The sequence below is a fragment of the Pararge aegeria genome, chromosome 15 (assembly GCF_905163445.1).
Source record: "Pararge aegeria chromosome 15, ilParAegt1.1, whole genome shotgun sequence".
Lineage (NCBI taxonomy): Eukaryota > Metazoa > Arthropoda > Insecta > Lepidoptera > Nymphalidae > Pararge > Pararge aegeria.
The window spans coordinates 16553531-16567486 of NC_053194.1; the positions used below are offsets into that span (position 1 = coordinate 16553531).

The 13956-nt window shown below is 36.0% G+C and overlaps 3 protein-coding genes across 3 annotated transcripts; 2 read left to right on the top strand and 1 right to left on the bottom strand.

Moving 5' to 3' along the window:
• Positions 1–7428: 7428 nt before the first annotated feature.
• LOC120630031 (60S ribosomal protein L26) lies at positions 7429–10400 on the top strand. Its single transcript, XM_039899152.1, has 4 exons — positions 7429–7510; positions 7741–7922; positions 9563–9703; positions 10229–10400. The coding sequence occupies exons 2-4, from the start codon at positions 7755–7757 to the stop codon at positions 10364–10366; spliced, it is 447 nt and encodes a 148-aa protein (XP_039755086.1). The 5' UTR covers positions 7429–7510; positions 7741–7754; the 3' UTR covers positions 10367–10400.
• A 527-nt stretch (positions 10401–10927) lies between these two features.
• On the top strand, positions 10928–13093 carry LOC120629936. Its single transcript, XM_039899025.1, has 2 exons — positions 10928–11123; positions 12375–13093. Exons 1-2 carry the CDS (start codon positions 10952–10954, stop codon positions 13067–13069), a joined length of 867 nt encoding a protein of 288 aa, XP_039754959.1. The 5' UTR covers positions 10928–10951; the 3' UTR covers positions 13070–13093.
• LOC120629935 (protein ANTAGONIST OF LIKE HETEROCHROMATIN PROTEIN 1-like) lies at positions 11119–13497 on the bottom strand. The gene is made up of 3 exons (XM_039899024.1): positions 13084–13497; positions 11844–12242; positions 11119–11671 (listed from the first exon to the last, which is right to left on the bottom strand). Exons 1-3 carry the CDS (start codon positions 13371–13373, stop codon positions 11359–11361), a joined length of 1002 nt encoding a protein of 333 aa, XP_039754958.1. The 5' UTR covers positions 13374–13497; the 3' UTR covers positions 11119–11358.
• Positions 13498–13956: the final 459 nt, after the last annotated feature.

Sequence of the window (13956 nt, forward strand, 5' to 3'; positions counted from 1 at the left end):
GGAAGCAGGGTCGCTGCCCGCAGCGCCAATCGGCGCGCGGCGGTCAAATTAAAACTAAAAAATAAATCTGCTTCCGAAACGGTGGTAGAACGGTGGTCACAACAAACAGATATATCTGACATTTCAAAAGTGCTTAGACTCAAAAAACTGCTTAGTAGCTGAACTTACTACTTGAAATAAATGAATTTTGAATTTTGCACTACGAAATATGATACATAATGTAACATCCGAGAAATAATACGAACTCTTGCGGTACCCATAAAGACATTGTTGTGGAATTAATATAAAAGTTTCTACGTAACCATGCTTAACTTGAAAATCGCAAGATTACGACAAACATATTAACTTAAAACTTGTGTTAAATGACGTTAAATAAGATTCTAGTGATTAAATATTATGTTGACCAAAATGTAGGTATCTATACTAATTTTTTTACATCAATAATTTATGGTGGTGGTCCACCAATCCGCACTGGGCCAGCGTGGTGGACTACGGCCTTAACCCCTTCTCTTTGTGGGAGAACCGTACTGGCTCGGTAATGGGTTAATATGATGACTAAGAGGATGATGATAAACGTAGCAGATGGCCCAACTAATGGTATGTGGAAAACCATGGTCTATAGGTAGAGCACAGTTCGCACGTCATGCAAGGAACACGTCCAGCAACATTCTGCCCTGTCCATCAACCTGATGTGCCTGTAATTAGGCAATAGTAGCAGCCCGTTCTCTGTTATAATAAATAATAAATATTCTACGACAAGACACACATCGCCATCTAGCCCCAAAGTAAACGTAGCTTGTGTTATGGGTACTAAGCTGATGATAGCTGATGAATATTTTTATGAATATAATACACATTAATACTTATAATATACATATAAACACCCAGACACTGAAAAACATTCATATATTTTTTTTATACATATTTTTATAATTTTTTATTAGTGTTTTTACCTACACTTGGAGGAATTATAAATTTAAAATGCATATAAAACATTTTCGGAACCGACAGGATTTGAACCTGCGACTCTCGGGCAATCGCAGCCTGAGCGTATTCACCATTTAAGCTACGGCTCTCCTACCATCGCTGCCGAAAATTAGTATATGCCTTTCACATCAGTCTTATAGCGACTGTAGCTTCATCTAGTAGGAAACGTTGCAGTTTCGATCTACTTTTTCAAAGGTCCATATTACAATGAGATACGTTTAAAACAAGAGACACGTTTGACACTTTGCTATTTTTTTATATTTTACATGCATTTTAAATTTATAAAACATTCATGTTCATCACACAAACATTTTTCACGTTGTGGGAATCGAACCCACAGCAGCAGAATTTATAATTTCTTCAATCTTTATAATTAACACCAAACAGATTTTCGGCAATGTGCCCTCAACGCACGTTTCGCTCCGAAAACGAACGACGTTGACTTAAAAATGAATCATTTTTAAATTTATAGAGTTTAGAGTAGAGTTACTATGCGCATCGGTCTTTTATCTTCAATAGGGTTGTCAAAAGTAAACACTCTTTTGTATGGAAAAATAAATATGCTTATTTTGATTTAATATTTTTACAGGGTGATTCCTTATGAAATATACTTATGCATCATTCAACATTATTTTTTAATTAGGTTACAAGTTGTATAAATGGATTAGAGTGACCAAATAGGGGGTAGGGGGTAGGGGGCCTTTATTCCGCCACTGGGTCTGCCTCAACGCACATCGCCGTTACTGCGAGATTCCAAAAGTATTAACGACGTTAATTAGGGCCTTGTCACGGAATTTGTGAAAGATGTAGTACCCACTTATGCTAAAAGTTATTATAATCAGAAAACTTCCCATCTCGTTGGCTTAGCTTTTAATTAGCCCCGCTTGTTAAGTTAGAACAAAGTTGGGCTGCAATCGCGCATCCGTGGATTTCAATTTCAATCGCGTGGTTAACTCGACCGCGCTATGCAAAGGAAGTTTTTTTTCCACTACAAGTTCGCCCTTGACTGCAATATCACCTGGTGGTAAGTGATGATGCAGTCTAAGATGGTATCGGGCTAACCTGTTAGGGAGTATGGTAGTCATATCCCTAATCGGTTTCTACGCGACATCGCACCGGAACACTAAATCGTAATCGTTTACAGAAAGTGCTATTTAAATATCTTAAAATAAAACTTAGGCACATTAGGTCCGAAAAGTCAGTGGTGCGTGCCGGGGCTCGAACTCGGTCTCCACGAAAGGAAAGCCGAAGCCTTACCCACTAGGCTATCACCACTTATAAATACTTAATTTAAAATAATTAAAACTATATTTAATTCCAACATTATGTTCATGACATTCTGCCAGTGGGTATTTTGATATAAATACGGGTGCATTTTCGATACACGTAATTCTTGTATGGGACTCTAAACGATGCAAAGTTACCTCACGGTGTCTTAGTCGTTATCATAAGATTCTAACCATACCTCATAAATAATCTGTTTAGAGCTGAAAGCGTTATAGAAAAAAAAACATACATACAGCCGCCATGTTGCTTCTATATAGGTTGGCGTGCTCCACGAGGCGGGGTCAAGATCAATTTCCTAACTCCGTCCTAATACTGAGAAAACCTTATCAAAACCCAATATTTAGCAAGTTTTGGGTGTACCCCTAAACCCAGGACTTCGTATATTCTAATTACTAAACAAACGAGAACGCATCGATGAGAAGTTATTCATTTTTTATACTAATAGAGATAACACCGATTTTTCCTAATAGTTTCTTAGCCGATTTGCTTGATTCTTTGTTCACTCGATAGTCGATAAAAGACATTTTCGTATTAATATTCCTTATAACAATCTATAATAGAAATAATGCTGATTTCTTTAAACAAATTGTTTCTATTGTATGCAAACGTGTAATATAACAAGAAAAGATTAGAAAAAGCTAAATGCTGCTTTTAAACTAACTTCAAAGCAGGTACAAATTTAAATAATTGTTGTGTTCTCGTATTTCAAAGTCTTAGACAGGGCAGTCACTTAATTTTAATTAAAAAAATACCCTCAGACAACCTGTTTTTAATTAAGAGATAGAATGGTTTTTATTTCATAAATTATAGACACAGCTTCTGTCTTAACTAAGAAAGTAAAATTAATTACCAGGTAAATAGGAACAATGTTATTAATTATAAATCATTGGCGTTTTAAACAATTCCTAGCGTGGGATACATAGTCAATCAATTACAATATTACAATTAATTTTAAAACAAAACCTAGTTTTATGCAATGTTTTGATATTATTCTATGACGAAGATAACACGTTACTATTCTTCATAATTAAAATATTATTTGACCTCTAATTACGAAAATTATAATTCAACTTTTGAGCAAAGCTCGCTTACCTGGGAAGGTATTCAAAATCATAATCGGAAAATGTTGAATGGAAAATGACACATTTCAGTCACAAATAGTGACTAAAACGTGTCGTTAAGCAATTTTTTTTTTAATTAAAGCATTGTTACTCCTAATACCGATACTTAAAATATCTATTGAGGTTAGAAAATATAACTTGATAAAAATATAACACATCTTCGTACATCTAACTAATCCATTTATTTTAAATTAAGAAATTAAAAGATTAAGAATCAATCGGCGAAACCCTTTTGAAAAGAATTGTAAGACAGCTTACGTTATACATTTTCGAGTAGCCGCAAACATAACTACCAATTTTTTTAACAATTAAACACATATTTTGAATAAAACCGCGACACATTTACTGACAAAAAAATTAAAAAATAGATCGAGACAGAAATTTGCCTTGTCCCATACATTCCGTGGGTCCAACGCCCGAAACGTTCGGGAGTCGGGAGGCTTTGCAGCCCTTAGGGTGCCAGAGTGTGGATTGTTTGCCGAGTGACCTTGAGACTCACCTACGACTCGGCACATGGTCGGTAATCGCCCGGCTCTGGAGAGCGCACGGCCATCTCTCCGTTCACTCTTGTCCCATCACAAGCACGAGATCACTGCACGTCACTCATATCAATTCTCTGTGGCGGGAGAGAGTTGCGTGCAAACTCTCCGCGGGCGCTCCATTCACTGAAAGGCCCGGGCGACGTGTATGGATTGCGCAGACTCGGACGTGCGTTCGGTGGAACGCTAGAGACCTCTACAATGCTCTCTCGGCCACGCATTTTGCCGGGTTGGGCTCATCTCAGAGGTCATAGGGTCGCCAAAAGCCTTCGCCACCACGGGTAAACAAGATTCGCGCCTCCCAGAAACCTTTCTTAACTTTTTCTATGACTATTGATGACCGTAGCTTGCCAGTATAAGCAAAATACTTTTATTTATTTACTAGCTGATGCCCGCGTTCTTCGTCCGCGATTATTGAGTATCGTTTTTACAAATACCGTGGGAACCGTTTGTTTTACTGAGAGAAAAAGTAGCCTATGTTACTCTCCCTCGTTTTAACTAACTTTACACCAAAACCAAGTTTATTGGCTGATTAGTCAGGTCGGAAAGTAAAAACAAACAAAGACAACTTTGAATTTATAATAAAAGTAAGGATTTTGTGACTTGTTACATACAAATTATGTTAACCTGTAAGTAAATCTGATTGCCCTGTAAGGTCAAGAGTCCTTTCAAAGACAACCACAAATAGTTAAACAAGACATTCGAGGCCGCCGCCATCTTCTTCTTTATTTCGGTACTGTTGACTGGAGCTCGTCATATTGAGAAAACGAACAACATAGGTACTGTAGGGTACTTATTTTTAGGCTTCCGTACCTGCTTAGCGCCCTACGAAACCACCGCTGTCCGTCTGTCCGCCCATCTATCCGACCGAATGACAGTAAGTATTTTATTAAATAATAATAATTGACGGATCAAACAAAGGGCCCACCATAAATTAAGTATTTTTTTACACCAACCATTTACTTTATTTATGTAGTAGAATTTGAACACACAGAGAAACAACAAAGTGATCATATATATATACAGGATTGAATAATGAATGTTATATTTTGAATGTTTCATGTTGCAAAAGAACTACTCGGTTGTATCTGCCTTCCTAACTGGTGATTGTAGATTCATCACAAAAAAACAGTATTGAAGTTTCAAACGTGCTTAATATGTGTTAAAATAATTTAATAATTAATTAATTCATTGTAGTTTGGAAAACTAAAAAACTAATAATCAAGCAGTTGTCTTTAAAATATACTCCTAGTTTATTGTCAGAAACTTAAAACAGTTTAGTAACCAGTTACCAGTTAACGATACTTTTCAGTGATTTCAGCGCGTCTTCCGACTCTCGGAAATGACGTTAAACATCGCGTCGGTACTCAATGCCTATTTACCTCTCCTCTGTAGCGATATTACTCGAAACACAGTCCCGCGCTCAGCGGAGCGCAGCGAAGCTGTGACGAAATTAAGTCTGTGTAGGAATTATGGAACTAAAGTTTAGGTAAACGGTCTTTGTAAACGGTCAAATATATCGAATATTTGTACTTATATATATTTGCCGAAATAGTAGATTATGTTGAAATTTGGTTGAACAAGGTGTTTTGAATTATATTTTACATACATATTCAAGCAAATAAATACTATTTCTGTTTCTATATATTTCTACAGTATCGTTTTAAGAACTCTTTTATTAACACTGCATTGTCTGCCCATTGGCAAAATAACCTCTAAAATGTTGCCCCCATTTAAAGCGCCAAGTTCGACATACGGCTATCTCTGGAACTTATAATGATATACTTAATATTTTTAGTATAAAACTACATGTTTAATAGTAGTTCTATCGCTATAGAACTACTACCGCGAAGGAAATGCCATGAAAATCGTACCCCAAAAAGCCAATTCGGAGATGACCCGTAGTAACAAACTGAGAATAGTAATTTTAGATGACACATTACTTTTTTATAATTTTTATAGCGTTTTTACCTACTCTTAGAAGAAATATAAATTTTATAATATTTAAAATGCATATAACAATTTTTGAAACCGACAGGATTTGAACCTGCGATTCTCTGGCAATCGAGGCCTGAGTCCAAAATTACCTTAGGAATCATATTATAAAAGCGTATACTCAATCCCACAAATGACTTCTGCACCTTTCGCAGACGATATGCAGATGTCACTAATTTATGACCATTTCTTGTAAGTCGACTGTTTATATCCACTTTTTGTTTATAAAGACTAATATGTTGTCTTACAAATACTATATTGTTATAAATGTATTGTGAGGCTACCGTAAGTATACCAATTTCTTTAAATTTTTCAAGGAGGGATTCACGTGATTTAAGTTTATATATTGACCGTACAGCTCTTTTCTGCAATATGAATATAGTTTCAATATCAGCAGCTTTGCCCCATAATAAGATCCCGTAAGACATCACACTATGAAAGTACGCGAAGTTAACAAGTCTTGCTGTTTCTACGTCAGTAATCTGTCTAATTTTCCTGACGGCGTAGGCAGCCGAGCTTAGTTTACCTGCTAGTGTATCTATATGGGTACCCCACTGAAGCTTACAATCCAAGGTCATGCCCAGAAAAACTGTGGAATCTTCCATTTTTAGTGATTCTCCATTTATTATTATATTTTTATTAACTTTCTTTACATTTGGTAAAATAAATTAAAAATAATATCAAAGTTAGATATAGTTTTGCGACTCGAACATAGTGTAGTAGTAAAAAAATATTTACTCTTTACTTGTTATAATCTTTTATTTCAGAGAAAATTGAGTAATATTTTTTTTAAATGTAACTTCTGGGACAAAAAGTAAACAAAATATAAAGTCCGCTGGTCTATCTATTCTCGTTCCATATACTCGTATATCCCATTCTTTTATGTTACCTAATTATTGATGGACCATACCACAGCGTACATGAGGGTAAATAGAAAACCATCGCCTATAAACAGAGCATGTAAGGTACACGTTATAAAAATAGCCGCCCTGTGCCGATTAATGTAAGGCCTAGGTGCTAAGCATCAGCTATAGCTAATAATTACAAAGGCAACCCTTCCCTTCAGATCGGAACACTAAAGCTTTATCGCGTCAGAAATAACCATAGAGAACTAGAGGTAGAACTTTCCCGGGCGAGATTAATGTTTATGTAATGAACATGAATGTTTTTCAGTGTTCGGGTGTTTCTCTGTGTATCTCTATATTATAAGTCTTTAAATCTAGTGATTATTTATATATTATTCATCAGTTATCTTAGTACCCATAACACAAGCTACGCTTCATTTGAGTATAGATGGCGATGTGTGTATTGTCGTAATACAAAAATATAACTAACCTGGGTCCTGATTTACTATGATAATATTTTATTTGTCGGTCCTTTCAAACAAAAAGATTAAAATTAGGCACTTAGGCAAACAATGGTTCATAAATCTTAACGCGCATTTTCTGTTTTCGACACTATGGTATAGACGTTTGTTATTTATGTAGAACTCCTAAAACGGCAACACTATTGAATTGACATGTAGCCATTTTTTTAATCTGTCATTCTTTTTTAATTTGATTCTTTGCCGTGTCGTTTCGGGTACGTTGAAATTATCCGTAAAAATCTTCGATAGTGATGCATATTGTGATCCTAGAAAGTTTCTAATAATATCTTTGAATATCTAGTGTTTTATAACAATGAGTATTTCCCTAATACAATGTATTTGTAGTGTAAATATCGGCCGCGGCAACTTGACATTTAGCACGCACAGAAGAATAACCTAATGTTTTTTGGAGTCGTGAAATAAAACGTGGTCTTTTGGATTTCAGCGAAGAGTGCCGTTATGAAGTACAATAAGCTGGTAACGTCCTCGAGGAGGAAAAACAGGAAGAGGCACTTTAGCGCGCCCTCACACATACGTAGAGTGCTAATGTCTTCTCCCCTTTCCAAGGAATTGAGACAGAAATTCAACGTCAAATCTATGCCAATCCGTAAAGACGACGAAGTACAGGTAACCAACATCCTTGAATATTTAACTTGTGAAATATTTTTCTTTGTCGAAACATAACCTTTGTGATGATGTTTGTTGAGTGCCTAGTTAAAACTTAGTTTATTTCACGATTAACACTTCATCCAAGAGTCCAGAGACCTTAAACATAATGTTCCTGAAATTTTGGATAGTCTGTAAAGTAATAAACACCATGAGGTTAATTTTCTAAGTATTTAAAAATACAAGTATAAGCAATCTTTCCCAAACACTAATTTGATAGATCAATGTACCTTTTAATTATGTAAAGAATTATCGATGAACTTACATTATAGTTGATGTACATCAGTACATCAACTATAATGAACTGACAAAATTGGAAACTTGCATTTCGAATGGTCAGACAGTTTTATTGTGCCACATTTTGACTGACAAACCAAATTTCGATAATAATCACAAGTTTATGGAGTTTTTGCAAGGTTTTATTAATTAAAAATAATGTCAGTGTGAAATAAAATGATGATGACAAACCATTCACAGACTGCAGATGTTAGTGGCAGCTTGGTGGAATGTGCAGGAGGTTTTCTCCAGCGCTTCTACTAGGTGGCCACTTTTCTGCACCATGGTTCAAAAATTGGCTCTGATTATTTTGCCTGACAATTACCTTTTGTATAACTACTAGATGATCATATTGTTTTGTTTGGTATCTTTGCTGTAATCGCACTGATAGGTTTTCATTGCTAAGAGTAGGCGCTATATAAGTTGGGTGGACATAAGTTAGTTATAAGTGGCGCAGACACCATTTTTAAGAATTCAATAGTAGTCTTAAAGTGATATTGTCCACAGTACATTTGTATCTCTGAGATGGAAATCACAGCAACGCACAGTAAGATTGAACTGTAAGACATTTGGTTGCAAATAAAAAACATTCATTTAAATTACCACCTATATAACTGTGACATGTATTTTTACAGTTTCAGTCTGAATTTAGATTTCTTCAAACCTGGATGTGTAAGGTTAACCACATAACTAACCATAATAAAAAAAAAAAAAAAAAGCTGCATTTATGATATTAATATTATTATCCTTTTGCCTCTATGTGGGATGGCTTGGTATTCTAAAGAGTTCTAAATTAGCTCAGGGTATCATTAGTTGATATCTGATTGTAGGACACTGCTAGTAAAAACACTTCTAATAAAAGCATTCTCCCAAGTTATTTAGCATTCATGCTCACTGTCATAGTTTCTGATATGGATTTATTGACATACCCCTCAAAAAAGGATTTCAATGTATAATTTTTTTGAGCTTCACTTACAAAGATTCCGTAATGACTATTAACTCAGTGGCATTGCCAGTCAGGTCTTGAATTTGAGCAAGCCAAGTTACTTATAGGACAAGCTTGTTTTGTCAAATAAAGAACAATATCAACTAAATTGGAAAAATACTACAATTTGAATTACAAGTAGATATATTTATTGTAAGGCAAGCCTAACTTTTCGGTTTTAATAGCAGTACAGCCACTGCGATTACTAGTGTAAGTTTCCATGTAAAACACCTTGATCAGCTAGTATATTTAAATTATATACATTATACACCTTTGAACAACATAAATGATGCTCATTATAAAATTAATCAAAGCAACAATGCCTTTACTCTGCTTTCAGGTTGTACGTGGTCATTACAAAGGTCAACAGGTTGGCAAAGTGGTCCAGGTGTACCGTAAGAAGTTTGTAGTGTACATTGAAAGGATCCAGAGGGAGAAAGCCAGTGGAGCCAGCGCATATGTCGGCATCCACCCCTCAAAGGTAATTATTGCTAAGAATTCTTCAATAATAGGAAAAATAAGTCTTTTACGTTGAACAGTAGCGTAATTGTATGATGTCACATATAAATCTAGTGGGAGTACTACAGGTTTTATAACTACAAACTTGTGTCTTCTGGCAGGCTAATACAGATTTTTAAGGTTATATATTTCTTCAGTTTTATCAGTACTCTGAAATACTACAGTATTCACTTTTAGACAGTTTTTTTGCATAACACAGATTATCCCCTCATTTTAGTGCTCTTAAAAAATGTTTTAGGGTGACGTCTACCTCAAGCTACTAGGATGCATGTAATATTTTATTTTGACACCTGTGTGGTGTCACAAACAATATGATGATAATACACTAACTTAGAATGTGTCATGTGACCATACCAAGGCAACGCCGAAGTTTGGCACTGATACAGTTTCTGCTGAACCATTTCCATGGCTCTGATCAACAAATAACTTAACCATATAACAAACTGAGTAACATAACACAAAATAATGTCCCAACATTTGTCCCCAGTGTGTTATCGTCAAGCTAAAGATGAACAAAGACCGTAAATCTATCTTGGACCGCAGAGCGAAGGGAAGATTGGCGGCTCTTGGCGGAGACAAGGGCAAATACACAGAGGAAACTGCCACCGCAATGGAGACCTCGTGAACATAGATTTAAGAATAATAAAAGTATAAAATTCTATGTGCTTTTGATTTCATAAGATCGAACAGACTGTACATTCTTATAAAAAACGGATTTTTATTATGGATATACATTAGTAGTCAACAGAAAATATTTTATAATTTATTATTGGATAGCAACAATGACTGAAGTTTTTTTTTTTTAATTTCATACCATTAGCGTGTCAGTCTTTTGCATGTAAGTGAGTAATAGCAGATTATCCAACAAGGCGGTACAGCAATGTATTACGTTACGGGCGCCGGGATAAATCCCAAGCAAACTATAGGTGCTACAGTTACTCCCGAGCGCAGTGAGTGCTATCTAGTGTGTGTTTTAGAGCTAGTTCAGACATGGCGGATTCCGCGCGGATACAAATCGCGCGGTTGAACCGCGCGGATCCTAATTACATTAGCGCCTTACAAATCGTTCATACCTGTCCGCACGGATTGACAATCCGCGCGGCTCAACCGAGAAAATGAATTCGCGCGGTCGCCGCTCGGTTTTATTTACTTGACGTACCTAGAGGGCGTTCAGTTGCTCCGCGGAAGCCGCGCGTATCGGACGGTGACAATGGATCGCTTCGACACCGAGCTATTCATCGATGAGGTGGAAAAAAGACCTGCTTTGTGGAACATCCAATGTGCAGAATATTCTAACAAAACGATTAAAAACGGAGCTTGGCAGGAGCTGGTGGAGATTTTTGGAGAAAATGAGGATTCTTTGGAAAAGAAGGTTCTTTTTGGTCAGTAGACATTTAATTATACATTTTACCAGGGTAGTTTACATGTTTTGTAATAGACAGTCCACCCCAAATAACTGAAATGTGTATAACGTTGTTTGGCGGTACGTAACGAGCGCGGGAAAACTATCACGTTACCACAGTAACGTATAGCTATTAACTGTAATATGTACAACCCACCAACGCGACGCGCCATCTTGAGTTTAGTTATTTGGCGCGAACTGTAACAATTTTAATTTCATATTTTCGTGTCTTGCCATTCTACACGACCCTCATTCACAAAGTAATTAGCATATTTGTCTCTAATGTTTAATGATGATGGTGTACCCCTTCCTGCATGTAATGTAATAAGATTACTCATTGGCGCAGTATGTAAAGTATCTTCATACTGTATACCATCTCTAGTTCTAACAAAATTGTGTAGCACGCAACAGGCCTTTATTATGTCTTCGGCAAAGTCTATATTCACGTTTATAGGCCTATGAAAAATGCGCCACTTGTTTGCCAGAATTCCGAAAGTGCATTCAATAAAACGTCGAGCTCTTGATAACCTGTAATTAAATATTTTTTTTTTCATATGATAGCCCTTTACCTGCATAGGGTCGCATTACATTTTCGGATAAACCAAACGCTTCATCGCCAACTATGACGTATGGCAATGGTTTAGGATCTGTTTCAGATATTGGTTTAGGTTTTGGTATGTGTAATGACTTTTCTATTAACCTTTTATAAAATGCTGAATTTTTAAAAATTGCAGAATCACTACTTTTTCCGTAAGATCCGATATCTATGAAAGTAAAACAATAGTTACTATCACAAAGTGCCAACAGTACTATGGAAAAAAAAGTTTTGTAATTATAATACAAAGAACCCGAATCTTTGGGTTTTGTAATCCTTATATGCTTGCCATCTATGGCGCCTATGCAATTGGGAAAATTTGCATATTTTTCAAAATCTTTAGCTATTTTCTTCCATATATCTTCGCTGGGTTCAGGCATGACGTTTTTTGTGACTTTTTCCCACAGAGTTTCACATACTTCACGGACAATTCCTGTGATTGTAGATTTGCCAAGACGAAAGTTGTAATGTAGTTCTCCAAAGGAACAACCAGTACCCAGATATCTGAAAAATAAAATATTAATCTGTATCGTTTTGAAAGTCTGCCGGGTCCGCTAGTTAAAGCATAATGAGTGTCTTGAATTACCTAACCGCTACTGTATTTATATTTGTTAAAGATAGTGATTTCTGTTCCAGGTGTATCATTACAAAAAAAATGGAAGAACATCCGTGATGCTTATAATAAGGAATTCAAGAAAGGCAAATCAATTCCTTCTGGTTCTGGTGCATGTAAAGGTTCAAAATACATGTATTTCGACCGGCTTTCTTTTCTTCAGAAGACGATAGAAAACAAAGAAACTATCACAAACATAGATGAAGCCAAAAATGAAGAAATTCGGAACATTGACCAAAAGCTAGATAATTTTGTAAATGCACGTGAAATACAACCGGTACCCAATAAAAGGAAGAAAACTAAAATTACTTCAGAAGAGCGATTGTCTAACATATTAGAAAATAGTATTGAATCAAGAGATAAAATACAAAGACAAATACAAGAAAGTATGTCAAAGCAAGATGATGATGATAAACTTTTTTGCATGTCATTGTATAAAGAGTTAAAGAAAGTTCCAGAAAATAAACGATTGGCTACTAAAATTGAATTGCTCCAGGTAATACAGAAAGGGCAGAAATTACCATCGCCTATTCATATCACGAGCCAGCAAAACACGCCTAATGCAGTATTTTGGCAAAACCAACAATATTCAAACCCACAAGGATATTTCACTGGATATTCTACAATAGTACCAGGAGAGTCTCCATCGCCTTTATCATGCAATAGCACTGACGATTCACAGTCTTCTATAGTACAAAATATATATTCTGACGTATAAAATAAATATCTTACCTTAATGTGATCACGAGTTTTTCTTCTGGGGACACGCTTGACCTCATATGGGTATCATTAGATTCAATTTGTTTACTCATCATTTCTAATAATTCATCAAATGAATTTATCGACATTCTCAAATAATTGAAGAATTTTGGTTCAAAACTTCTTAATTTTGGATATAAAGTCTGAAACTGACCATGAGTAAACCGATCGCGTAATATTGGATGCACCCAATACTGCCGTTTCTTCTTTCTTTCTTTTTTACGGAGCAACAAGTACACACATATTGCTTCTTCGACTTCCATGATTGGACTGTCACCCTATGCGAATAACGGCACTCCGCATGTACATCCGCGCCTGTCTGAACACTTGCGTTTAGAACCGCGCGATTTGCATCCGCGCGGAATCCGCCATGTCTGAACTAGCTCTTAGGGGCGCTCAAAACTAAGCCAGCTTAAACCTGGAGTTGAATACTCTTACTTTTCCCACCTCGTGACGCAAGAATATCAACTACTAATATAGTACTATATTGTTACTAGTAAATTCTTTACAATATATCTCTATGGTTCGCGCTTCACAGGCTCTGGTGAGTGACAGGGAAGCCATCATACATTAGAGAGAGAGAGAGCAATAGTGGAATGTACAGATTTTATTCAGATACGCCGTGCTCTATGCTCTTTATTAAAATCATAAATGCCACTCGCTAAGTAGGTACGTAGAATAATTGACGTACTTGATCTTTCGTTCGTGAAATGTCGTAAAGTAACGGTCCCAGTTAAAGTGATAGAGAACACTCACTTTCCCTGATTTACATAGATTATGTGACTACATCCAAAGTAAGGATCACATCTGTACAAAGAAATTATGAAATCGGATGAAAGATCACGC